The following is a 27,962-nucleotide window of genomic DNA, read 5'->3' as shown; positions in this document are numbered from 1 at the left end:
CCGCTATGTGTCCTAATCACCAAACGAAATGGCTGCCACGCAATTCTCGGACTGGCTGTAATCTGAAAAGTGTCTATCCTTTCCAAGAGCTATCCATCTCGTTGGAAGGGCTAAAAATCTACTTGTTTCTGAGCTTACTTTCATTCCAGGGTCAAATATAATCACTTGAACCATAATAATATCCAACATATTCCATCATAATTCCACCCCCCGTCCCACCCTGACGATGATCCCTCCCGGAGCGGCGCGCTCTTTAAAAAAAATCTTGGGCACAGTTTACTCTTCTAAGTTTTCCGGTAGCTATTTAGTAATGCGGAGTTTGGTCCTTGTGTGTGATTTTGGACCAGGTGAGGGCTGATGAAATAAGTTCATTAACATACAAGCGAGCGATCGCCTACGCTCAAAGAAAAATTTCTTTTCAGATTTTTTTAAAGAATTTCTTCTCCCAAATTTCTCTCAAAAAAAAATTCAAATTCAAATTTTCCAGTATTTTTCTCTGTAAAATTATTTCCTACGGAATGTTTTTTTTTGTAAAACCAATTTTTCGATTTTTGGGGTGGGGGTGGGCCAGAAAATTTTTTTCGTCACAAAAATTTGGGAGAACAAAAAATCGTTTTTTTTTTTTGGTTTTTTTGGGGGGGGGGGGGCTATTTGTAAAACGAACATGACCTTGACCTTCCTTCATCAGTATTTAGGATGTTTTCCGGTATTTAGTGTTTTTCCGGTGTTTTCCGGTATTCAGTATAAAATGGTGTTTTCCGGTGTTTTCCGGTTGTTTTCTGGTGTTTTCCGGTTGTTTTCCTGTGTTTTCCGGTTGTTTTCCGGTATATAGTTTTGCCGTTTTGACGTCACCCTGTCCGTCCGGCCATCGTCCACAATTTCTTGTGAACACTCTTTAGACTACATTTATCATCTGATTGTTTTGAAATTGATATATGTTGTTTGCATTAGTGAGATGAAGAAGCCTATATAATTTCAATAATTGTTTTTCCAGTGTTTTCCGGTATTCAGTATAAAATGGTGTTTTTCCGTTGTTTTCCGGTTGTTTTCCCGTTGTTTTCCGTTGTTTTCCCGTTGTTTTCCGGTATATAGTATTGCCGTTTTGACGTCGCCCCGTCCGTCCGGCCATCGTCCACAATTTCTTGTGAACACTCTTTAGGCTACATTTATCATCTGATTGTTTTGAAATTAATATATGTTGTTTGCATTAGTGAGGTGAAGAAGCCTATTTAATTTCAATAATTTGAGTTATTTTCTTCTGGAGTTATGGCCCTTGTTTCACTTTGTTGCACCTTGTGAACGCTTCAACGACAAAAGTTATCAACCGATCTGTGAGAAGTTTATATGCATTATTTAAATTAGTAAAACAAAGAAGCCTATTGAATTTCAGCAATTTCCGTTAATTACATCTAGAGTTATGGCCCTTGTTTCACTTTGTTGAATCTTGTGAACGCTCTAATGACAACCATTATTATCCGATCTGTTTGAAATTGATATGCATCATTTAAATTAGTAAAATGAAGAAGCCTATTGAATTTCAGCAATTTCCGTTAATTTCTTCTGGAGTTATGGCCCTTGTTTCACTTTGTTGCACCTTGTGAACGCTCCAACAACAAAAGTTATCAACCGATCTGTATGAAATTTATATGCATCAATTAAATTAGTAAAACAAAGAAGCCTATTGAATTTCAGCAATTACCTTTAATTACATCTAGAGTTATGGCCCTTGTTTCACTTTGTTGAATCTTGTGAACGCTCTAATGACAACAGTTATCATCCGATCTGTTTGAAATTGATATGCATCATTTAGATTAGTGAAACGAAGAAGCCGATTGAATTTCAGCAATTTCCGTTAATTACGCCGTGAGTTATGGCCCTTGTTTCACTTTGTTGTACCTTGTAACGACAAAAGTTATTATCCGAAGCCTATTGAATGTCAGCAATTTCCGTCAATTACATCTACAGTAATGGCCCTTGATTTACTTTGTTGAACTTTGTGAATGTTAGAACGACAAAAGTTATCATCCGATCTGTATGAAATTTATATGCATTATTTGAATTAGTAAAACGAAAAAGCCCTGTGAACCCTCAAACGACGAAAATTATATGTCATCCTTATGAAATTGTCTATTAAATTCCCCTAATTACCTACAAAAGAATAAATATGTGACAACCCTTGTCGACTGTTCGGACGATTTAGCTGCTGTGGACGTATGTTTTGTTGCCTGGCAACCTATCTTTATTGTGGTGTTTTTGTTACTTTCTAAAATTTTGATGTCATTGACAACCTACCGCCTTTTTTACGTATTATTTGTTTTTTGCTCTGTTTTTGTGATGGGTGGAACATTTACCCTACTGTGTTCATGCCTCGATTCTATTGAATACTAAAACGTTTTTTAATTGACGTAAAGCATTTAGTTTTAGACTACCTGTTTTTTTTATACATTTCACCTATGTGGTTACTTGTACAGTGGACTCTGTCACATCCGACCTCTGATTACTCCGGCACTCTGTGAAATCCGACATTATTTTCATGTCCCGATTTATTTCCTTATTACTTCAGCCAAAAAATCTCTGGGTTATGTACTCTGAATATTCCAAATTGCGACATCACTCAACCGTCCCGTCACATGATTTCCATTGAATCAACATTGTATACTCTTCAAAAAAAGTAGGGGATATTGAAATGCAAATACCTATGCAGGTTGTATATGATAAATAGTCATGGACACCTGACATGCATTGAGAGTATTTTCACAGATGAAGAACTTATCGCCCCAACAGAACCACTAAGCTGCATGTATGGCACAATAGCGCCATACACGTGGGAGGGGTTCATTGTCAAATTTGACACTTCAAGGAAGGGTTGATGAAAACTGCCGCTTGCTGGTTTATCCTATCCATGTTTGCTTTCCTATCAGTTTTTGCATAAGATTTACTGTTTAGCGTATCTTTGCTTTAGTGTCTTACATTTAATTTGATCGGGAGACGTGTACGTCAACGTCAACCGACAACACTGCAAGAATTGGCCGTGGCACTGCAAGAGGAGTGGTTCAGATTGCCCCAAATCAGGATTGGACGGTTGATTAGGAGCATGCCACGACAAATTGCTGAATGTATTGTTTCTGAATATCCCCTACTTTTTTTTTGAAGAGTATATAATCCGGCCTTCAATCGGTGGGTGTGAGGCCACAAAAGATTAACAAGCAATCACTAATCAATTATCAGTGAGATTAAAACTCGCTCGCATAGGTCTTTGTTGATTACTTTGATAATTTTATAATCTCTTGTAAGGCAGTTGTGACAAATACTCAAGAATGCCCACAAATTTTCCCACGAATTCAGTCGTAAAAATATTCCTAGCACCTGTTGGAAACATTCGTTGCGCATGCCAATTGAACCTGAATACCTAAGTTTGTTCACCCTACGGATCTCTTTGAACCGTGTGACGATGACTTGGACATAGAACGACAGATTATCAATGAATGGTGACAGCAAAGACAAGTGTGTAATCAACAGGAGACAATAAGAAGATAAATTACGCATGTTAAATGAAATAAAAATTAATGTAATAAAATTTTGAATGTACAGAAAGGTTTATCATTTTAAAGGGAATAACGTTTGGGGATTTGATGCTACATTATAATAAAACTTCTGTTTTTTGAAGTTACAATAATACTCTCCTTTTTGAGAAAACTGAGTATTCTGACACTCTGCGTAATCCGATGTAGTGAAATTTTACTACAATATGCTTACATTCATATTTCTTGTAACATATAGCAGATCACAACTCTTGCTGGCATTACACAATGGTTTTTCTGGGTTTTATTCCTGATTGTTTTCAAATTTGAGTGAAGTCTGTGTCACTACAGGTCCGGGACTGTACAGCGCAGTGGACGCTTACGGCTAGCCCCCAGATCCATTCACTTTATTTGGATTGTACGTTTGATTGTGATTTTTACGTAATATGTCTTGGTCGTATATTTGTTTTTGTGTAAATTATGTGTGGTGCAGTCCCCCTGCACTTACTATTACAGTTACTAGATCTTTAAGTTTTGTATTTATTTCATGCAACATTTTAACAGTTAACATTTTCTTCAATCTATCCTTTATGTTACCTAAACTTTTATATATTGCTGTTAGATCAGATTCATGACATGAAGAACTTAAAACATAAGCCCTTTTTGGTGGCAGTTTTCTGTCATTTTGAAGTGATGGATAATGGCTGAATACTGTCCATTATGTAAATAGAAAAAATAACTGACGGGCGTTAGCCCCAAAGTTTTTCTTTGTATTTACATAATGGACAGTCTGAGACTATTATCAAACTAAAAACATAGCACCTTAGAGACACAAATAATGGATAGTTTTCTAAAATAACAAGCCATAAAATAATGGATATATTCTTAAAACAACGTGCACATGCTCATGAATGCATGTGACAAAACACTCCAGTCATACAATGCAAGCATACACAGACAGTCCAAAATATTTGACATGGAGACGTGTTTATAACACAGTCGAAAACAAATATTAATTGTGTAACGGTGATATATTTGAACGTTTTTTAAAATCGGATAAAAATTGTGACCTGTATAGGTTCCACAGGCTCAAAATACGTTTTGTTCAATCAGGGGCCATAATTCAGGAAGTTACTGTCCGATATGCGCCAATATCGAAAGGAATCGAGATCTTTGGGTTATAAACAGACATGTTCAGTTTCATCAAAATGGGCTAATAATTGTGACCTCTAGTGTGAACTGGCAGGGGCCAAAATCCATGAAGTTACGGTCCCATACAACCCAATATCGAAAGGAACCAAGATCTTTGGCATATATACCTATATTTTAAGGTATGACCTGTAGAGTGTCCACAAAGAAGGTGTGAAAATGTGGGCGTAGAAAAACATATCATCGATCTAGTGCCGAATGTACTATTAAACGGACAAGTGACATATAATGGACGGATAGGGGTGATGATTTTCCGCGGAAATCGCAGAATTCGGCACTCAAAACAGAATTTGAAATCTCACATGGAAAAATACGGAAAGGCCGATTTTTTTGTGATATTAAACAAAAACTCAACAAAACTTTGTATTTATCCAAGTATTTTATCTTCCTATTCATGAAAAAATCGAAAAATATTGAACGATATCACGTGGTTTTATTACTATTTTAGTATTTAGTAATAAAGTAATAGAATATAGGCTACTTTCATTTCATCATTTTGGAATCATAAATTTACTCGAAATCGAAATGAAAACCTGTCTTCCATTTATCCCTAATAATACAATTACTCTGTAGTTGAAATTAATAATGTAATCTATATCTTATGTCCTTATATAGTTATTTATAAAAGTCTTTTTTACTGCCGGACTCTCGTGGCCCGTGTTTATCCGCTTTAACCACATGATATCACAAATATACTCAGCCAAATTAAAAACTTGACACTGATGAATTTCAACAAAAAAATTTTTCTGATAAGTCAAATAAATTTTAAAGTGTTTCTAACGATAGTAAGTAGTAAGAAGCCTTTAATTTCATAAAATTGTACAGTCACGTGGATCACGTGACTTTTGAGCATATAGAGATGAAAAACCTGAAAAACATGTGCAAACACAAACTCGTGAGATCAATCGATGCAAGTTTGTTTAAACTGAACACACACACGTAACTTGAACTGGAAAAACAAATTAAAATTGTTATTTTCATCTTTGTTAGAAAATGCCGCGCCTTTCAAATGTAGAACGTCTACGTGCTATAGGTAGGCTCTATGCTGGTCAGTCTGTGGTCACTGTTGCAAGAGCCTTTAATTGTTCACGCCAGACAATAATTAATCTTAGAATGAGAGTGCTTCAAACTGGAACTATTGCCTACCGCCCAAGGGCTGGAGCGCCACGTGTGACATCACTCCAGGAAGATCAAGCAATACAATTACGTCATCTTAGAAACAGATTTGTCACTGCAACCTCCACAAGTAGAGAGATGTTTGGTGGAAGGGTAACTGCACAAACTGTTTGAAATCGCTTGCAGGCTGCTGGTCTTCGAGCTCGGAGGCCCTATAATGGACCAACATTGAAACCTCTTCATTGCCGTAACCGACTTATGTGGGCCACAAGACACATAAGATTTACTCAAAGACAGTGGAATTCGGTTGTCTTTAGTGACGAATCTTGATTCACTTTGAGATTTGCCGATGGCAGGGTCCGAGTGTACCGCAGACGAGGTGAACGTTACGCTCAAGTATGCGTCAGAGAAGTTGACCGATTTGGTGGCGGCCGCGTCATGGTTTGGGGTTCTTTTTTTGCACATGGACGTTCTCCTCTTGTTGTTGTCCAAGGGAACTTAAATGCTGTCCAGTACAGGGATCAGATTTTGCAACCTGTTCTTCTTCCGTTTATGCAGAGACATGGGCCTGGACTAACGTTTCAACAAGACAATGCTCGACCCCAAACAGCAATTGCTACCCAGAATTAAGAAATGCCGGTGTCCAAGTCCTGGATTGGCCGTCGCTTAGCCCCAACCTTAATCCTATTGAACACATCTGGGACGAACTGGGTCGACGTGTTCGTCAGCAAGTGAATCCACCACTGACGTTGCAGGACCTTCAACATGCTCTTGCTGAGCAGTGGCGACGTCTTCCTTGGGTAGTGTTTACTAATGTTTTGAGATCCATGAGAAGACGTTGTGTAGCAGTACGAGATGCTAGAGGAGGCCACAACCGTTACTAAACACTTTATTCCGATTGTTCTCCAAGTCTGTGAATTTCATTTTGGGGGGTACTGTGACATCACGAACGTTATCAATGTCAAGGACTTTCGGCGAGACGTATTCTTGCTTTCTGTTGATGTAAAGGTCGTCTGTGCACAACATAACACTAAAATAGTTGCCTTAAACCAAATATTAAAAATCTAGTCCCAAAAATCCAGAGTGTCAAGTTTTTAATTTGGCTGAGTATATATCGTAGTCTAGTGAATCAAGCCTTTATTCCCGTAGAAACTACGAAGCTTGTCTGGATACATCCCGACTACAACAAGCAGACGAGGGAAATCATAATGGCGTCGTCTGCTAAAAAAATGAAACGCGCCCACAGGTTTGTAAGCTTTTCTGCTGTAAATAGGGCGCGGCAATTCCCTGCAGACTTTTATGAAGACGGTGGAATCATGGAGCAATGTGATGTTTTCAGATGAGTCAAGGTTCACTGTTGATTTTTTGGACAGACGTAGGAGGGTGTGGCATCGTTGAAACGAGCGCTTCCAAGACGTTAACGTCATCAGACATGATCGATTTGGGGGTGGTTCTGTTATGGTGTGGGGAGGCACCACTGTTGCTGGAAGAACGGCTTTACATGTTGTTGCAGGGCGTGTTACAGGCCAGTACTACCGGGACAACATCTTGGCAGTCCATGTTGTGCCGTTCGCACGACGTCATGGCCGCCGTTTCATCTTCCAGGATGACAACGCAAGATGTCACAGGGCCAGGATCGTTACAGGTTACCTCCAACAACAGAACATCACCACATTACTGAGTCCCGACCTCTCCCCCATCGAGCATGTCTGGGACATGCTTGGACAGAGGTTACGTCAACGTCAACAACGTCCTGCCAATGTCCAAGAACTTGCTGCTGCGTTGCAACAGGAATGGGACAATCTGGACCAAAATGACCATAGACGTCTCATTAGGAGTATGCCACGTCGGATCAATGCTTGTTTGGCAAACAGAGGAGGATTTACCCGTTACTGACTTGGTTGTGATGCTGTGGTAACTTTGCTGTTTGACCCCGGGTATCATTTTACCCTTATAATGGTCAGTCTGTGCCTTACTTAGTCTAACGATCATTTGGAATAAATCGATGAATGTGAACTTCATTTCATTTTGTCATTTGTTTCTTCGTCAGTTTCATTAGGTGACTTTAATAACACTTAAAAATCAAATATCCCCTACTTTTTTTGAATAGTATATTATAAATCTGGTGGGAGAAATCTTTCTACACTGTCCAAGTTTTAATGATGTTCATTTAATGCGCTGTATGATGAAGTCTGCCTTTTTCAAGAAACCCCAAAGAAAGCGATTCCTTGAATTTTTAGCTGAGTATTTGCCGCCTGATAGGGTCCATCTTCCCCCTGAACCAGTTAGGACACACTGGGGAACATGGTTTGCAGCCATAAAATACCACACAGAATACATTCATCTATATGAAGGATTCTTCAAATCAGAGAAGTCTGAAGGTGTAGCAGTCGAAAGTATATTAGAAATAACAAGGAACAAGGACAGATACAAAGATGTTTAATTACAGATGGCTTTTATTGTAGAAAATTGTCATCACATTATGGACCTTATAACTTATTTAGAAGGAACTCATATATGTTTTATAAAATGGAAGAGATGCGTGCCTTTCTTCTGTCAGGGACGACTAAATACGAATTTGGGATTCAAACAGATATTCAGCTCTCAAAATATGATATTCAAGCCAGAAAAAAGTACACACTACCATTACAAATCAACTCGTATGTTTAATCCTGTTTATTTGCCAGCCCAACCCAAAACCTTGGATGCCTATCCTAATATTCCAGAGTTTTCTATTCACAATCAAGAATTATTAGACGAGTTTAACATTTACACACATCTGAGAATTAACACTGAAGACAAATGTCATGTAAATGATTTCTGGGAATCAAAGAAGGATAGCTTCCCATTATTATTTAAAGTTGCCAAAAAGGCAATTTGGATGCCTTTTGCGTCAGTGGATGTTGAGAGGAGCTTTTCTCGTTACAAGACTCTTCTTACAGATAAGAGGGAAAGACTCACAGAACAAAACACTAAAATGATGACAATGCTAATGCACAATGGTGATGTGGAAGGAAGATTTGAATTTCAAAATTAACTTTTTGTTCCGTTTGTGACAAATTACCAGTAATGTGTTAAAATGGAAGAACAACTAGTCATTGAAAATTAAAAATAAGTCATTCACAATTTATAATTTGTTATCATTAGTTTAAAATGGTCAGTTTTGTATTTTTTGAGATGTTTTATTCATTTATTCATGAAATAGCATTTTATCTAGAAAAAAACGGAATCTAGTCAGCTCTGAAACAGAAAATAATGGAATTCAATATATTTAAAACGGAATTTACAATTTTCTGAAACGGAAAATCATCACCCCTAAACGGATTTAAGATGAATTCTTTATGTAGACAAACACGTGAAATCAGCATTCGGTCATGTGACATTTCGGTAACTGAGGTTTTAAAGTAATTTCATGTTCTGTAATTTAATTTGTTCAGAGAATAAATTATCCCAAAATACATGTTCATTTTTCAAATACGTGTCTATTATTGGTATTTTCTTAAACAATCATCTATTATTTATAAAACTGGACAGTTTTGTAAATAATAAACGATTGTTTAAGAAAAGCGTACATTCTCCTATATACTGGTTAAAAACATCAAAGGGTGACGTCATATCTATGTTTTAACCAACATTATATCACACCAAATTCTACCTCATAGTTCATAAATTTAATCACACAACCCCCTGCTCCATACTCTTTTACAGCACCCAGCAAAGTTTTGAACCTTTACACTCATTAGTATTTCATAATTTTCACAAAACTATCAGAGCCCTCAACCTGTGACTTCACCTCTTAGCCATTCTAAAACAAGGCTGCAGTTCATATCTGATTGACTTTAAATTTATACACATTAATAAAGGTCATGAGATGAAGAAGCCTTTTGATTTTCAACGATTTCCGATAATTATTGCTGGGGTTATGGCCCTTGATCACTTTGAAAAATATTGTGTACGCTCTATAAGAGGCTAAAGTTGATATTTACACACTGTATAAGGTCATGAGAAGATGAAACTTATTGATTTTCAACTATTTCCGATAAATGCGGCCAGAGTTATGGCCCTTGACCTCTTTGAAAAATCTTGTGGACTCTCTAGAGGCTATGGTTAATATCCAAATGACTTTAAATTTATACATAGTAAGGTCATGAGACGAAGAATCCTAGTGATTTTCAACGATTTCTGATAATTACTGCCATAGTATAGCCCTTGCTCACTTTGAAAAATCTTGTGGATGAAGCCTATTGATCTTCAACGATTTCCGATAATTATTGCCGGAGTTATGGCCCTTGAGCACTTTGAAATATATTGTGGACACTATAGAGGCTGAAGTTATTATTCGATTGACTTCAAATTTATGCACAGTGTTTATGGTCATGAGACAAAGAAGGCTATTGATTTTCAACGATTTCTGATAATTACTGCCGGAATTATGGCCCTTGATCACATTAAAAAATCTTGTTAACACAACTAGAGGCTAACATTAATATCTGATTGCTTCCAGAGTCATGGCCCCTGATATAAAATGTTTTGTATACTAAACATTTGTGTAGGACAAAACTAATAGAAGCCAAACAAATTCTAATGATTTCTGGATCATATTGCTTTTCAATAATTTCCGATAATTACTGCCATGGTTATGGCCCTTGATCATGTTGAAAATTCTTTTGGACGCTCTAGAGGCTAAAGTTAATATCTGAATGACTTTAAATTCATAAACAGTGTTTCAAATTTCCTCAAAATCAAACCAAAACTGCCGGACAAAGTGGCCGCCGCTTGTGTAAAAATATGGTATATCAAGGTTGTGGACCCTGTAGAGGTTACAATTTGAAACTTGAAATGCATGTTTATAACCCAAAGATCTTGGTTCCTTTCTATATTTGCGCATATCGAATTGTAACTTCATGAATTATGGCCCTTGATTGTAGGAAAAATCACTTTCTTTTTAGCTTGTTCTCTATCCATCTCTCGAAAGTGGGCGTATCCTGCCTGGCAGCCACTGGTTTAGGAATATTATCGACATAAATTTGAATACAGTACGGGAATTAAATATGAAAAATTACGAGGTGCATCTAATTTTTTTTATTACGTATGAATTTGATAATTTTGTTGACACATGATTCTTCATTGTGGTTTGAAAAGGCCTGCTTAAATAACGATAAGAGTTAGTCCCTTTATTTTCGGGAAGAAAATGTCCAACAACTAAAATTTTGAAATCCCATCACTGGTCTATGTAACTTGTATAAACTTGTATCTATAATCCATACAAAGAAAATGTATGTTAAAATTAATTTGTAATATAAGCAGTTGCCTAGAATGGGCAATTTTGTATAAGTCACTGTTTTCGTTATTTTGCCTGTAAAATAGTCAATTATTATTGGATTTTCATAAAAGTGACATCATTTCATTCGAAAAGCAAGTATGCGTCATATCAAATTGATTACAATTTAAAATTGACACCGGAAGTGACACAATTTGTCAAAAACTGCATTTTTAACTTTTAAAATCAATATTTTTTTTCAACTAAGAATTATTTAATATGTATTAATAATTTGAACTTTAGTTTAAATTCACATATTAATATAATTCATACAGTCATGTAGATTTGCTGAGAAATACACGGTTTTCTACAAGTCACTTTTGAAGGTTTTTGGTCCATAAAAGTGTCAATTATTATTAAATTTTCATAAAATTTTCATCATGTGATGCCATATGTGACTCGCCGCATCAATATGAGTCGGAATGCGGGAAAATTAATTTTGCACAAGAGACAAAATAAGCGAAAATATTGATTTTGATCGAAATTGAGATTTTAACAAAAATGAGTCAATAAATATACTATCTATCGACTCAAAAGATCAAAATAGCAATAAAACATTTTAAAACGCCTTTATTTGGACGTTTTGTAAGAGTACCGTATTCTTAAATCTGTATTTTTCTGAATATTCTCAGTGGAATTAGATATTTTTCTCTGCTCGCAGCGGGGCGACCTGTCAATCCTCTTGCAAAATGCATGGCATCGTTGTAAAGCGGAGAATCTCTAGTTTATAAATATGACCAAAATATTGCCGATGAATTCATTCTGAAGGAACACAAAAGGGTTTTAAAACCCCTAAAAATGTAAACACACTCCGCTTGTTGCTATGCTTCCAACACAATTCGTTTGCTGATTGGCCCAGACAACGCGTGCAAAGCATTGTGGTTCCGTGGCCGCAATCGAGGCTCAAGCAGACGATAAAAATTAGATTTGGGCAATGTTATGGGGTGTCTACATGCGATTCACTCTGAGAAGTGGCAGAAAACAACTGTTGTTGTTGTTTATTAAAGATTTAACGTCCAATACAATGAATATGATATTATGGACAGGTTGATTTCATTAAATTATTTACACTTGAAAATTGTTAAAAACACAAAATAAAAAGATCCTCGGATACCAACAACTTAATTCTGAATCTGGTCCTATATAGATAGTCGTTGAGTGTTAATCAAAACATTGTAAATGAATCAACAAGCCGTTCGTGTCATTGAGTAATACTAATCCGTAATCACTTCTCACGGATTAATGATTAGTTGATTGATAATTAACAATGATAAGGCCACCGACAATTCATTATTTACTCCGAATAACTAATCAAAGCGGCGATGATTTAATGTTTCGTTTGGTCTGTTAGAAAATAATTTATAGTCCTTAAAAGGAATTAAACAAAATAGCCAATAATTTTCTTTCCGAATAGAATTTTATTGATAGGTGAATTCCGTTTACTGTCTTTCATACGGCATGCAAAGTTAAGAATGTATATTAGATATTATTATTGTTTAAAATTCTATTATCACCATGGGTCGGGAAAATGAGAACGACTAATGAGTCGAAACGCGACGATTATCGAGTGGGAAAAATAATCTGCCATTGTTTTAATTACACCGCTTCCAAAATGAACGTAAGCATTTCATGCCAATGAAATTGAAATTTCTATTCTATTATGAACTCATATTTTGATACCGTTACGGTACCTGAGGCTTAAAATAACAATAGACTTATTGTACACGCAAAATCTTAATTCAGGCTACTAAACTGGATTACCCAATCAACAACCTTAATCTTCTGACCACTGGCACCAAGGTGCTAAATAATTGATGAGATTAACTGATTAAGTTATAATATACAAACTTAGACTACTAATGTATACACTGTTCTAAATTATAACGCTATCATAGGAAATGTGAATATGCCACATTTGTTGTGGATGTTTTGCTATGAAAAGAGCGCATTTACAACGGTTTTCGTCTTCGGCACCCTTGAAAACCTAAAGAAGAAAATATTAATATTAAACAACAAAATAACGAAAGTTTTAATGGCATGGTTGCTGTGTGATATTGTTTTGGAACATACCGACACCTTTAACTTGCCTTTTCTAAAAACTGCAGATGTCAGTGCATTCAATTCATTTGCAACTGAGAGCTTGCCCTTTTCCATTCTCAAACGTTAAACAGTCGCCCATGCCCAATGAATTAATAAATTAAATTCTCGTAATGCAATTATATCCACTGTAAATAGCGTTTGTTTACAGCTATTTATACACTGGCATCGTAACTGTGCCATACGAAAACTCCATAGTATATACAATGAAACTAGTTTCAATTAAGGTGTATAGTCAAACAATGTTAATACCGTATCTTTGATCATAAGGCCTAGTACCATCTCTTTTAATTAGAACTCGGCAGTCAAAACAGTAGATCAATCAGCACCCAATTAATTAAGCTGTAAACAAGTCAAACCATATTAATACGGGATCTTTGATCATTAGTACTTTCTCTTTTAATTATTATTATAATCTTTTATTAAATTTATGAGAGTTTTTAGCATACTGTTGTCTTTTGAAAAATGTTCTCTTTTCTTATACTTGACAGCATAAGGTGTTGAATACCGTCGTTTCATTGGTATACCCTACCCTGCAAGGTGTGACCATAACTGATGGGTGACCATAAAATCATCGAATATATAAAATATTCGTTGCATCGACCCAAAACCATGTTTTTCGTATTCAGCACCCCTGAAAACCTCTAAAATGATATATTACACGAGTACCAAGTATAAGAACTCCAATAATTGCCATTTTGGTGGCCATTTTGAAAAAACAAGATGGAGGATACAGTCCAGTCGATCGCTGATGTTACAACCTTTGTGCCTAATAAAACATATAAAATGACATTGCACCAGCTGATTACAAATATACAGTGATAAAAAACAACAGAATTGTCATTTTGGTCGCAATTTTGTTAAAACAAAATGGTTGATATTGTCGGATTAATTTTACTACTACGATTATCATTTCGGTCGCCATTATGAAAAACAAAATGGCAGGTATTATCGGATTTACTCTTATACTGCAATTTTTTGATGTAGCACCCCCCAAAACCCATTCAATGACATTAATAAACACATAACTTATGAAAACTCGAAAATCTGTCATTTTGGCATCCATTTTGAAAAAAAAGATGGCGGAAATTGTCGGATCAAATTTTTACTACAATTTTTGTCTTCAGCACCCCTGAAAACCTGTAGAAAACAATATTCAACGACAAAACAGCAAATAAATGGCTTCGTTGCTATGGGATTTTGTTTTGAAACATATCAAATCTTTAACTTGATTTTCTCCAAACTTACTTTGGTGAGTTGGATGGCTTTAAGCAGTCACAACTGCTTACATCAAATTGAAGATAACAAACTATACATCAAATTGAAGGTAATGAGTCGGAGAATGGGAAAATAACAATAACTCAATTTTCAAAATTTCCTCATTGTGACTCAGTATGCCATGGGGGGTCACATATGTCAAAGACGACATTCTAAAACTAATTTAACATTTCTAGTATCACCGGAAGTAATGTCATTTTGGCAAAAACTATATTTTTAGCCTTCAAAACAGATATTTTATTCAAATGAGTCTGATTTGTAATGTTTTTAAAATTATGATATTTGATTCCAATCAACAAATAGAATGAACCCAAACGATCATACAGATACCACAAAATGGTCTCTAACTTGTACAGTTACAGAGAAATAGACGATTTTCCACAAGTCACTTTTCAAGGTTTTTGGTCTATAAAAGTGGCAATTATTATCCGATTTACATAAAATTTTCACCGTGTGATGATGTCATTTCTGATATCACAAAACTAATTTAACATTTTCATTATCACCGGAAGTAATGTAATGTTGTCAGGATAACTTACATGTAACAAATGTATGAAATGAATTCATTGCTGGATTTGGTTGATTCAGCGTCCATTTTATTTGATATCTGCAATGCTTATGTGGAAACCAAAAAAACAATCATCCAACACGTTGGCCCTTTTATTTTCCACTTGAGTATATCTCAGAAACTACTTGACGGATCAATCCGATATCTTTGGTTTTTCAGGAAAGATGGCATGACTTAGCGATTAAATCTATTTCGAACATTCTGCGACAATGCGAAATGTCCGAAATCACCAAAGTTTGTTTTTTTTCTAAATATTGTCGTAATATTAACAATAATTGCTGGATTTTAACATTTGATACATTTTGACATAGCCAGAGACAAGGCACATAGCTACGGGTCTTTAGATTTTTGATTTTCGATGAATCTTCGGAGATATTAGGTGCCAAATTTTTTTTATTAATGAATATTTCTTTATGGTATTTTATCCAGGGCTAAAGGGTCATCTGATTTGAGCAAAAATGTAAACAATTTTTGTCTCATTAATTTATGTTAGCTGCCATTGGCTAATTCAGTTTTTTGGTCCTAGATTGATTATTTATTGTTCGATTTGTTTAAAACAAAGTTCATATGCTCCTTTTTCCAAAATGTCATTTTTTTTGTTACCAATAGAGTTATCTGTCGGCATTGGAAGTGACATAATTTTAACAAAAACTATAATTTTAACAGTTCAGTACCACTTTTTGAAAGCAAACATTATTTTTTCAAAATTTGATATTACCGAAAGGATGCGCCATGCAAATGTGCACAAAACATCGCACTCAGATTTCTTAATTTCGATTTCGTTTTCGGGCTATTTCGATTAAAAGGTGAAAAATGGTGTAATATTAAGCTATTTACAACCCATTCAGCGTCTTCATATTTTAAAATAATTCTTCGTAACTTTCATAAACTCGTAGCAATAATCCACACGAAGAGAATGTATGTGAAAATTAGTTTGTAATATAAGCGGTTGCCGAGAAATAGGCAATTTTTGCATGCATCACTTTTCACGTTATTTTGCCTGTAAAGGAGTCAATTATAATTCGATTTTCTTTTTTTTTTTACCATTTGATGCCTTATGCTAATTTTGACTAGGTCAAACCAATTTAACATTTTCACTGTCAGAGGAAATGACATCATTTGGGCAAAAACTGTATTTTTAGCCTTTAAAAGAGATATTTTATTAAAATGATTCTTATTTGTTATCATTTTTATACGCCCACATTGAAATGTGGACGTATATTGTCGTCGTCGCCCCCGTCCGTCCGTCTGTCGGTACGTAACCGTTGTCCACAATTTCTTGTGAACGCTATAACGCCAAAAGTTATCATCCAATTGTTTTAAAATTGATATATGTTGTTTACATTAGTGAGATGAAGAAGCCTATTGAATTTCAATAATTTCCGTTTATTACGTCCAGAGTTGTGGCCCTTGTTTCACTTTATTGAACCTTGTGAACGTTATAACTCCAAAAGTTATCATCCGATCTTTCTGAAATTTACATGCATTCAGAAATTTATATGCATTATTTAGGTTACTGAAACGAAGAAGCCTATTGAATTTCAACAATTTCCGTTTATTACGTCTAGAGTTATGGCCCTTGTTACACTTAATTGATCCTTGTGAACGCTCTGACATCAAAAGTTATCATTCGATCTTTCTGAAAATTATATGCATTATTTAAATTAGTGAGACAAAGAATCCTATTGAATTTCAGCAATTTCCGTTTATTACGTCTAGAGTTATGGCCCTTGTTTTACTTTATTGAACCTTGTGAACGTTATAACTCCAAAATTTACATGCATTATTTAAATAGGTGAAACGAAGAAGCCTATTGAATTTCAGCAATTTACGTTTATTATGTCTAGAGTTATGGCCCTTGTTTCACTTTATTGAACCTTGTGAACGCTCCTACGCCAAAAGTTATCATTCGATCTTTGTGAAATTTATATGCATTATTTAGATTAGTGAAACTGAGAAGCCTATTGAATTTCAGCAATTTCCATTTATTACGTCTAGATTTATGGCCCTTGTTTCACTTTATTGATCCTTGTGAACGCTCTAACGCTCGGACGATTTAGCTGCTGTGGGCGTATGTTTTGTTGCCTGGCAACCTATCTTAAAATTATGATATCAACAAATAGAATAAACCCAGACGATCATACAGATACCACAAAATAGTTCCTAACCTGAACGATTTTCTACAAGTCACTTTTCATGGCTTTTGGTCCATAAAAGTGTCAATTATTATCCGATTTCCATAAAAATTTTCCCCATGTGATACCTTATGCCATTTATGATTTCATAGAACTAATTTAACATTTTCATTATCCCGGGAAGTAATGTCATTTTGGCAAAAAATGTATTCTTAGCGTTCAGAACAATTTTTTGAAGTGAGTTATATTTATTATTCGTTTAACATTATGATATTTGACTCCAATGGACATATAGATTGAATCAATACGATCATATAGATGTCCAAAAATTGCTTCTAGCATCTTCCCTTGTCGAGAAATAACCAATTTTCTCAGGATCACTTTTTGACACATATAACACATGGTAACAAATGTATAAATAGAATTGATATTGCTGGATTTGGTTGATTCTTCCATTTTATAACACGTCTGCAATGTTTATGTGGAAATCTGTTTATCGGTTCCGTTGGTACTGGAAGTCTATGAGTTCAAGGGTAACGTGGCACTGAAAGTGACATACGTTCAAGGATAACGTGGGACCGGTGAAACCCGTCATTACTGCTTCGCAATTCTAGTTTATTATTTAATTGTCTGCGTTTTTTAAAACCAGAGAGTTATCCAGTTCTATACTTCCATTCTCACTATTTAGAATAATTGGAAAAACATAACAGTTTTTGCATTTCATTTCCTAGGAATGCGTGATTCGTCGCATAGTTTTTCCATGTCTCTTTAGGGCAAGCAGAGATAAGCAATTTGATTGGTTTATTGGTCATAATGTGGCCCAAAATATGACGTTTGTCACCAGTCTTGAGCCAAGTTTGTTCAACTTTTGTTACTTTTAAGTGATATTTTTGGCTTCCTGACTTGATTAGCTAGCTTTTAGGCTTTTTTACAGCTATGGACATTAAGTTTTGTATATGATCACAAATTAGTGCTAATTAATAAGCTCTTAATTAGCATTAGTGCAACATTTTATGTTCTTAAGCAGTCATTTTGTGCACTGAAACTCATAGAAATGGTGTTAGAAAGAAAAGTTATCCCTGACAAGATAATTTAATCAAATCCCCTCAAACATCATTATGTGACCCAAAATTTGACCTTTGACCCTTGAGTCTTAAGCAAGGGTTGTTCAACTTTTGTCGCTCTTTAAGTGATATTTTTGTCCCCCGTCATTTGAAGAAAGCAGGGGACTATTAAAATGGGTTTGTCTATCTGTCCGTCCGTTTGTCTGTGGGGAGTTGGATGCTCGAATGGTTAGCACGCGTGTGCTGTATCATAAGGCCTGTCATTGGTGTGGTTTCGAATCCCCGGTTGTACGTGACAAGGAGTAGGGTTGGCTGTCTAACCTTGTGGGTCCTCCGGTTTCCTCCCACTGCTAAAGACCCATGTTAGTCCCGAAATGACCTAGTTTGTGTTGTGGAAGTTAAATCCCATTTCTCTCTCTCCCCCGTCTCTCTGTCGGCCACATTTTTTGGGACACAATAATTCTCTTTCTAATTGAGCTATAGAATGTTCAAACTTGGTGTAAGTGTTTATTAGGTCAATGCCTTGATGGAGTTCGAAGATGGGCATTTTCTGCTTAGGGTAAGCAGAGATAAGCAATTTGATTGATTGATGCTTTGGGACACGATAACTTTAGTTTTAATTAAGTGAGTGTGATGAAACCTGGTGTATAGTTTACATTACATCATTACTTGACTAAGTTCGATAATGAGCATTTTCTGCTCAGGGTAAGCAGAGCGATAAGCAATTTGATTGGCTGAGATTTTGGGACACGATAACTTTAGTTCAAATTAAGTGAGAGTGATAAAATTTTGTGTATAGTTTTATTACATCAATACCTTGACTAAGTTCAATAATGAGCATTTTCTGCTCAGGGTAAGCAGAGTGATAAGCAATTTGATTGGTCGAGACTTTGGAACACAAAACTTTCATTCTAATTGAGACAGAGTGTTCACACTTGGCGTAGCCGTTTATTAGGTGAATGCCTTGATGGAGTTAGAAGATGAGAATTTTCTGCTTAGGGTAAGCAGAGATAAATAATTTGATTGGTTGATGCTTTGGGACACGATAACTTAGGTCTAATTAAGTGGGAGTGATGACACTTGGTGTATGGTTTTATCACATCAATACCTTGACTAAGTTCCATAACAAGCATTTTCTGCTTAGGGTAAGCAGAGTGATAAGCAATTTGATTGGTCGAGAATCTGAAACACAATAACTCTCCTTCTAATTGAGGTAGAATGTTCAAACTTGGTGTAGTTAGTGAATGCCATGATGGAGTTCGATGATCAACATTGTCTGCTTAAGGTAAGCAGAGATAAGCAATCTGATTGGTTTGATGCTTTGGGGCCAATAACTTTGGTTTTAATTAAGCGAGAGTGATGAAACTCCGAGTATAGATTTTTTATATCATTACCTTGACTAAGTTTGATGATGAGACTTTTCTGCTTGGGCTAAGAATCGATAAGCAATTTGATTGGTCAAGACTTTGGAACATAATAACTCTACTTTTAATTGAGGTAGAATGTTTAAACTTGATGTAGATCTTCATTAGGTGAATGTCTTGACTGGGTTCAATGATTAGCATTTTGAGCTAAAGGTAAACAGAGGTGAGCAATTTCATTGGTTGATGCTTTGGAACAAGATAACTTTGATTCTATCTGATAGAGAGTGATGAAACTTAGTGTATAGTTGATAATCAATTTGATTGCTTGATACTTTTGAAAAAAAATAAATGTGCGATTAATTAATATGTGTCATCTATTTATTTTGGGATTTCGGCGGGGACATCAGCCTCACTGTTGGCTTGTTGGTTTCATGACTTGGTTAGCTAGCTCTTGGTTTCATGACTTGGTTAGCTAGCTTTTGGTTTCATGACTTGGTTAGCTAGCTTTGTTTCAGTAGTGGATATTTTTGGTTTCCTGACCTGTTTAGCTAGCTTTTAGGCTTTGTTTCAGTAATGGATCCTGAATTTTAATTACAGTCACTAATTCTCCCATCAAAAGGCAAAAACTAGTAACTCACTTTTTTCTTATTTTGGAAAAACAAAGGAAAACGTAATGAATGAATATTAAACCCCAGCTCATCCATTGATTTGACTATTGAGTTACTAGGTTTTGCTGTGGTATACTAGGCAAATGAAGGAAGTTGCTAGGTTGTATCTGCTTACAAAATCAAGATTTGAATATCTAGTACAAAAACAGGAAGCACATACCCTAGTAACTACAAATTTGGTCCTAACTCAATTTTGATAAAAAAGTGAGTTGCTAGGTTTTGCCTTTTGACAGGAGAATTAGTGACCCTTGACCTTTGTTACTTTTGAACGAGTCTTAAGCAAGGTTTTTTCAACTTTTGTCGCTCTTAAGTGATATTTTTGGTTTGATGACTTGGTTAGCTAGCTTTTGGTTTGATGACTTGGTTAGCTAGCTTTTGGTTTCATGACTTGGTTAGCTAGCTTTCTCTGCACTAATTAGTGCAAATTAATTAAGCTCTTAGGTAGCATTAGCACAACATTGTATGATCTTAAGTCATGTTTCTTAGTGTTAAGTATGAAACGTTTGCAAGAAAATTGTGGGTGGACATTGAATTTTAACTCCAGTTAAATATAGCAGGGTTAGGGGAAACTTTCCCAGGTATATGCACAGGTTACAAAACTTAAGACTTGGTTTTCCAAAATGATCTTGGGGTAAAATATGTGTTGTAGACCTCAATTATTTTGATTAAATCTCACTGGGCTCCTGGGTTAGTACCAAGTACACCATTTTGGGAGTTTACAAGCAATTTTTATCAAACGATAATTTGAAAGTAAACCATATGTATAGTTTCTCAGGTTAAAAATACACAAGTAAACGGTACACGATCTGCAGTCCACCTGTGGGTATTTTTCTTGTAAATCTGGTCTAATAATTTAATAAATAAGATGTTCTGTTCAAAATATTGTTGCGTGTTCTGTGCATACATCCATCTCTGTTAAATAAGGTGAAAACCCCAAAAGTAAGTTTCAAATTACAGCTGTTATGTGGCCGTATTTCCACGCATTGCATGCCTATCTTTTGACAAACATATAAATATCTTTTAATTTTACAGGGTAAACAGCTCTCCTTGAAAAAGATACCATTTGACATAAAACATCAAAACTCTTTATATGGACATATTTTTAATAATCGCTGTCAGTTTCCCAATGAATTAACATTTATTGGCAAAGATGTGAAGATGTATTCAAGATTTCCTACAAATATTCCGATAACCCAAGAATCACACTCCTCATTTACAGTAAGTTTAAATTTTATGTTAGCTATTTATATTTCAAATTCTTTGAAAAATGGTATATAATTGTGGTCCCTCTAGAGGTCAGCAATTACGTCTAGAGTTATGGCCCTTGTTACACTTAATTGATCCTTGTGAACGCTCTGACATCAAAAGTTATCATTCGATATTTCTGAAAATTATATGCATTATTTAAATTAGTGAGACAAAGAATCCTATTGAATTTCAGCAATTTCCGTTTATTACGTCTAGAGTTATTGCCCTTGTTTCACTTTATTGAACCTTTTGAATGCTCCAACGCCAAAAGTTATCACCCGATCTTTGTGAAATTTATGTGCATGATTTAAATTAGTGAAACGAAAAAGCCTATTGAATTTCAGCAATTTACAATAATTACTTCTAGAGTTATTGCCCTTGTTTCACTTTGTTAAACCTTGTTAATGCTTGATTGATGATAGTTATCATGTATGAAATTTATATGCATCATTTAAATTTGTGAAACAGGTCTATTGAATTTCAGCAATTTCCGTCAATAATTTATAGAGTTATGGCGATTGTGAACGTTTGAATGACAAAAGTGATCATGTGATCTGTATGAAATTTATTTGCATTATTTAAATTAGTAAAATGAAAAAGCCTGTCAAATTTCACCAATTTCTGTAGTTTACTTCCAGAGTTGAGACCCTTGTTTCAGTTTGTAGAACCTTGTAAACCTTCAAACGACAAAATTTATAATCTGATCTGTATGGAACTGTCTTGTAAAGGCCCCCAATTACCTGCAAAGGAATAAATATGCGACAACCCTTGATGACCGCTCGGACTATTTAGCTGCTGTGGGCGTATGTTTTGTTGCCTGGCAACCTATCTTAAAATTATTATAGTGAGAACTGCCAACTCGTTATCGAATCTCCCATAATGTATCTTTAATTAAGAAGTCAATCTACATGCTTGTCGGCTACAATAACAGTCATGGCCTTAATGCGAATCAGCCTTGTGGTTCATAATCTGAGTAGCCTAATTAGCACATTTAACGGTAATTTGGATAAAACAAGCTTGCTGATTATTCATAACAGATTCAGTAAGCTGCTTTTGTAAAAATATCTTCATTGGGTATAATCCCCTGATAGAACACTTAATACACTGAGAAACAGTCATTAATAATATATTTTCCCGATAGAATCTCCAATGCTGAATTCCAATAACACGTGACATATCGGTTGGAATTAGGTCAATAAACCAGTTTTAATAATGTTTACCGTTACGATTTTTATACGCCCACATTTTCATGTGGACGTATATTGTCGTCGCCCCTGTCCATCCATCCACAATTGTTTGTGGACACTCTACAGGTCACAATTTTTATCCGATTTCAACAAAACTTGAAATATAGGTTTATCTCCCTAAGATATCGGCTCCTTTCGATATTGGCATGTATCGGACCGTAACTTCATGGTAATGGCCCCTGATTGTACGAAAAATCACGTTTTTAGCATGTGGACCCTATAGAGGTCACAATTTTTATCTGATTTTGTTGAAATTTGAAATGTAAGGTTATAATCCAAAGATCTTAGTTCCTTTCGATATTTGCGCATATTGGACTATAACTTCATGAATTATGGCCCTTGACTGTACGAAAAATTACGTTTTTAGCTTGTGCTCCCTCCCTTATCCAATTTAAAAAAACATTTGAATATATCACCGTTGCACCCTAATGATGGTTGAGTTGAATTTCGTTAAAATCAGACCAAAACTGCCGGACAAAATGGCCGCCCCTCAAGATCTTGGTATGATATTTATATGCATCAATTAAATTTGTAAAGAATCCTATTGAATTTCAGCAATTTCAGTTTATTATGTCTAGAGTTATGGCCCTTGTTTCACTTTGTTGAACCTTGTGAAGGTTATCATCCAATCTGTATGAAATTGATATGCATCATTTCAATCTAATTAAAATACAGATCTATATTTCGTTTTGTTTGTTATACTTTCGATGGCCTACACTAGATCTAACAAGTTATAGTGGGGGTTCATGTCAGTGGTCAAACAAGCGACATGTGACCCTATAACGTCAGTCATTCGATTAACCAATCAGAATCGATGTTGCAAGTGGCGTCCGACAGCAAAATTGATTGTGCCTTGCAGGAAATTTTGGACGAAATAAAATTTTGCATCTACAATGTATAAGCTAACAATAGATATATGAATTCAAAATACACTTGACTGTAATTAAAAGCTGTCAAATTTCATTCTCATATAGAAAAATGGGTTTTGTCTGCAACTGCCAATGAACCAGATGGCCCCCCTACCCCCCCCCCCTCTTTTAAAATGGGGCTCACCTACGACAGTGTACATGTAATCATCGATAAAAGTGCCACACACACTTTCAATGTTCGAATCTTGTTTCTGATTAATAAATATTCTGATTTCTTTAAACAATTATAACAGATACTGTACATGTACTTGATCAAATCCAATACTAATTACATTTGATTTAACCGTCTTCATTAGCCCAGTTTAGGAGAAGAACATTAGAACGTCAAACCCCATTTCATTTCTTGATTCGAAAAATATTTTTGATCACCAAAGATAAATTAAATACAATTTAATGGAGGATTTACACTAAGAGTAAGACACTAACTCATTTAGTAGTTAAAATAAGGCTACCGGTATTTGTTTCACTGGACTTATCAAAACAGCAAAAGTGTTATTGGGGCTTTAAATAAAATAATAAAAATGCTATTTTTATTTCGCACGGGACTAAATTGTCCCTCTTTTGTGTGGCCCCCGCTCGAACATACTTGGATATTTTCTTGCAAATTATACAGATCTCTGATAAAACTGACTTCTTTAACTCTGATGAAGTAGTAACAAGTACTAGGCCTAGTAGTAGGGGTTATGGACATAAAGGCCCTAAACCAAAATGGCTCAAGTATTTGGTCATAACGGTCAAACGTTTTGGTCATAACTACATAACGGCCAAAACATTAGGTCATTATGGCCAAAAAGAACATTTGAATTTTGATATATTATGTATCAAATGATATTTATTAATATAAATATTGCATAATATAAATACCAATATTTCTTAATAGATAATATTTTCATATACATTTATTTAATACATAAATTTAAATTCACTGTAGACATTTATACTTAATACACTGTATAACTATAACATACATAATTTACAAAGACATCTATTTAATATGGAGGGTGGGTGGCAAATGGTTTAACATGTACACTTGAAATCATAAGGTCTGTCATTGCATCAAGTGACGTAGTTCAATTCTCTGCTTGTACGTGACAAGGACTAGGGTCATTTGTTCAACCTTGTAGGTTTTCTCCGAGTCCCCCAGTTTCCCCCTCTCTGCTACAGACCCTTACACGCAAGTGAATTATTTAAATAAAAAGGAACCATATGTTGGACCCTAAAATGACCTACTTTGTGTCGACTGGACATTAATAATTAGGGATTATCAAAAACTTTGATTAATTGGTATTCCCCTCTTTCCTTTGAATGTTATGCAATGTTCTGGGTTGACTTGGATGGTTATATTCAAAATTCTTTCATTCACAAATTTTTCTGGACTTATGGTCTGTAGCCTATATATGATGCACCTTTATTTCATTTATTACTTCTACTAGTTGGAATAGAAGTGGTCATATCTTGTTGAAGGTTTGGTGAAACCGTTTTTAAAAATATTATGTTATGAGTGAATTGTTATTTTTGTTGAATGATTAATATACTAATAGTAATAGTCAGTTGTTAAATAATGTTTGGTAAAATTCTGTATGTTGTGACAGTTTTAGTCGGTTGGACTGAATGTAGACGCTGCCTTCTCACTCTCTTTCTTTCTCGCATCTTTTATCTGTTTTGTTCTTAAAACATTTATAAAACATTGGGTGAAATCCAAAACCACTGCTGACTGTATCTTCAATATAATATCCTTCGTAATAAATCCATTTCCATCCAATTGAAACCAGTCTATAGCTACCTCACGACATTTGTCTCACCTTGGGTTTGTAAAGGGTTCTGAAACCTCCCCTATTAACACTGTCTAAGTGAACAATACAAGTTAATTGAGCCTTTGTCGTCATTTCGTGTAGCTTCTTCATGTATAACTGCAATGTGTTCCTCGTGAAGCACGTCATTTTGTGTTTACCAACAACACACGCGAATGTAGACAATAACGTGATTGGTCAATTGTGGAAAATACGATCACGTGACGCGGCGAACAACGCTGAATTCTGTCCAATGACAATAAATAGTCCGGATTTCAAAGACGAATATCACCGAAGAACTATGAAATATTTTGGAGAAAATTACAACAAACGAATATCTCTATATGAGCTATACACTGACAAAATTTCTTCTAGACCGGATTTGTAGGAACGAAAATATTTTTGCAACGACAATTTGTGCCCATGGAATGCGGCCTATTAATCCTGTGTAAAATACCATCAAAAAATAATCAAAAATAAAAAAGTTTTTTGTAAAAATTTTAAATGTTCAAGATTTCGTGCCTAATATAAGCGAGGCTTCGTCGAAAATAAAAAATCTGAAGTACCGTAGCTATTTGCCCTGTCTCCGGCTATGTCAAAATGTACTAAATGTTAAAATCCGCCCATTATTGTAAATATTACAGCAATATTTAAAAAAACGACAACTTCGGTGATTTCGGACGTTTCGCATTTTTGCCGAATGTTCGAAATAGATTTAATCTCTAAGTCATTTTGACTTTCCTGTAAAACCAAAGATATGGGATCGATTCAACAAGTATTTTCTGTGATATGCTCAAGTGGAGAATAATACGGCCAATGTGTTGGATGATTGTTTTTTTGGATGATTGTTTTTTTGGTATACCATATAAATATTTTAAAACTTGTATAAATCATTTCATTTATGGCCGCTGGCAACGGTCTTGGGATCTTGCAGGTACAAACAAACTTCATCACATTAAGCCTCTCTTAGGAGACTGGCCAAGCTCCTATATAACCAACAGGAGAGATGAAGTTGCCTTGTGTCGTTCTCGCATAGGTCATACTTTTTATACGCCCACATTGAAATGTGGTCGTATATTGTCGTCGCCCCCGTCCGTCGGTTCGTCCATCCACCCACAATTGCTTGTGGACGCTCTAGAGGCTAAAGTTAATATCCAATTGACTTTAAATTTATATACACTGTTTAAAGCCATGAGACAAAGAAGCCTATTGATTTTCAGCAATTTCAGATAATTACTGCCAGAGTTATGGCCCTTGATCACTTCAAAAAATCTTGTGGACGCTCTAAAGGCCAAAGTTAATATCCGATTGACTTTAAATTTATACACAGTGTTTAAGGTCATGAGGCGAAGAAGCCTATTGATTTTCAGCAATTTCCGATAATAACTTCCAGATATGGCCCTTGATCACTTCAAAAAATCTTGTGGACGCTCTAGAGGCTAAAGTTAATATCAGATTGACTTTAAATTTATACACAGTGTTTAAGGTCATGAGATGAAGAAGCCTATTGATTTTCAGCGATATCCGATAATTACTGCCAGAATTACGGCCCTTGATCACTTCAAAAAATCTTGTGGACGCCCTAGAGGCAAAAGTTAATATCTGATTGACTTTAAATTTATACAGTGTTTAAGGTCATGAAACGAAGAAGCCTATTGATTTTCAGCGATTTTCGATAATTACTGCCAGAGTTATTGCCCTTGATCACTTCAAAAAATCTTGTGGAGGCTGTAGAGGTCAAAGTTAATATCCAATTGACTTTAATTTTATACACAGTGTTTAAGGTCAAGAGACGAAGAAGCCTATTGATTTTCAGCAATTTCCGATAATTACAGCTAGAGTTATGGCCCTTGATCACTTCGAAAAATCTTGTGAACGCTCTAGAGGGTAAAGTTAATATCCGATTGACTTTAAATTTATACACAGTGTTTAAGGTCATGAGACGAAGAATCCTATTGATTTTCAGCAATTTCCGATTATTACAGCTAGAGTTATGGCCCTTGATCATTTCGAAAAATATTGTGGACGCTCTAGAGGGTAAAGTTAATATTGACTTTAAATTTATACACAGTGTTTAAGGTCATGAGACAAAGAATCCTATTGATTTTACGCGATTTCCAATAAATTTTTGCCAGAGTTATGGCCCTTGATCACTTTGAAAAATCTTGTGGACGCTCTAGAGGCTAAAGTTAATATCCGAATGATTTTAAATTTATACACAGTGTTAAAGGTCTTGAGACGAACAAGTATATTGATTTTCAATGAATCTTTATGACTTGAACAGCTAAATCCATGATGTTAAAAGTTTCGTATACTAAACGTTAGCATGGGGCAGAATTTTATAAAGACCGAACAAATTCTAATGGTTTTCTGATAATTACTTAATGAGTTGTTACTCTTAATCAGAT

The 27,962-nt window shown here is 35.2% G+C and overlaps 1 protein-coding gene across 4 annotated transcripts in view; it reads left to right on the top strand.

Annotated features, from left to right (window-relative positions):
* Positions 1 to 27,962, top strand: part of LOC126828356 (uncharacterized) — a 204,133-nt gene that overhangs the window by 58,504 nt on the left and 117,667 nt on the right. For all 4 annotated transcript variants that reach the window (XM_050558097.2, XM_050558093.1, XM_050558092.1 and 1 more), the window contains exon 5: positions 21,373 to 21,558. In XM_050558097.2, coding sequence (XP_050414054.1) covers positions 21,373 to 21,558 — 186 coding nt within the window. The remainder of the gene's footprint in view (positions 1 to 21,372; positions 21,559 to 27,962) is intronic.

This window comes from Patella vulgata, chromosome 7, assembly GCF_932274485.2.
Source record: "Patella vulgata chromosome 7, xgPatVulg1.2, whole genome shotgun sequence".
Taxonomy (NCBI): domain Eukaryota; kingdom Metazoa; phylum Mollusca; class Gastropoda; family Patellidae; genus Patella; species Patella vulgata.
This window is presented reverse-complemented; position numbering and strand designations above follow the sequence as displayed.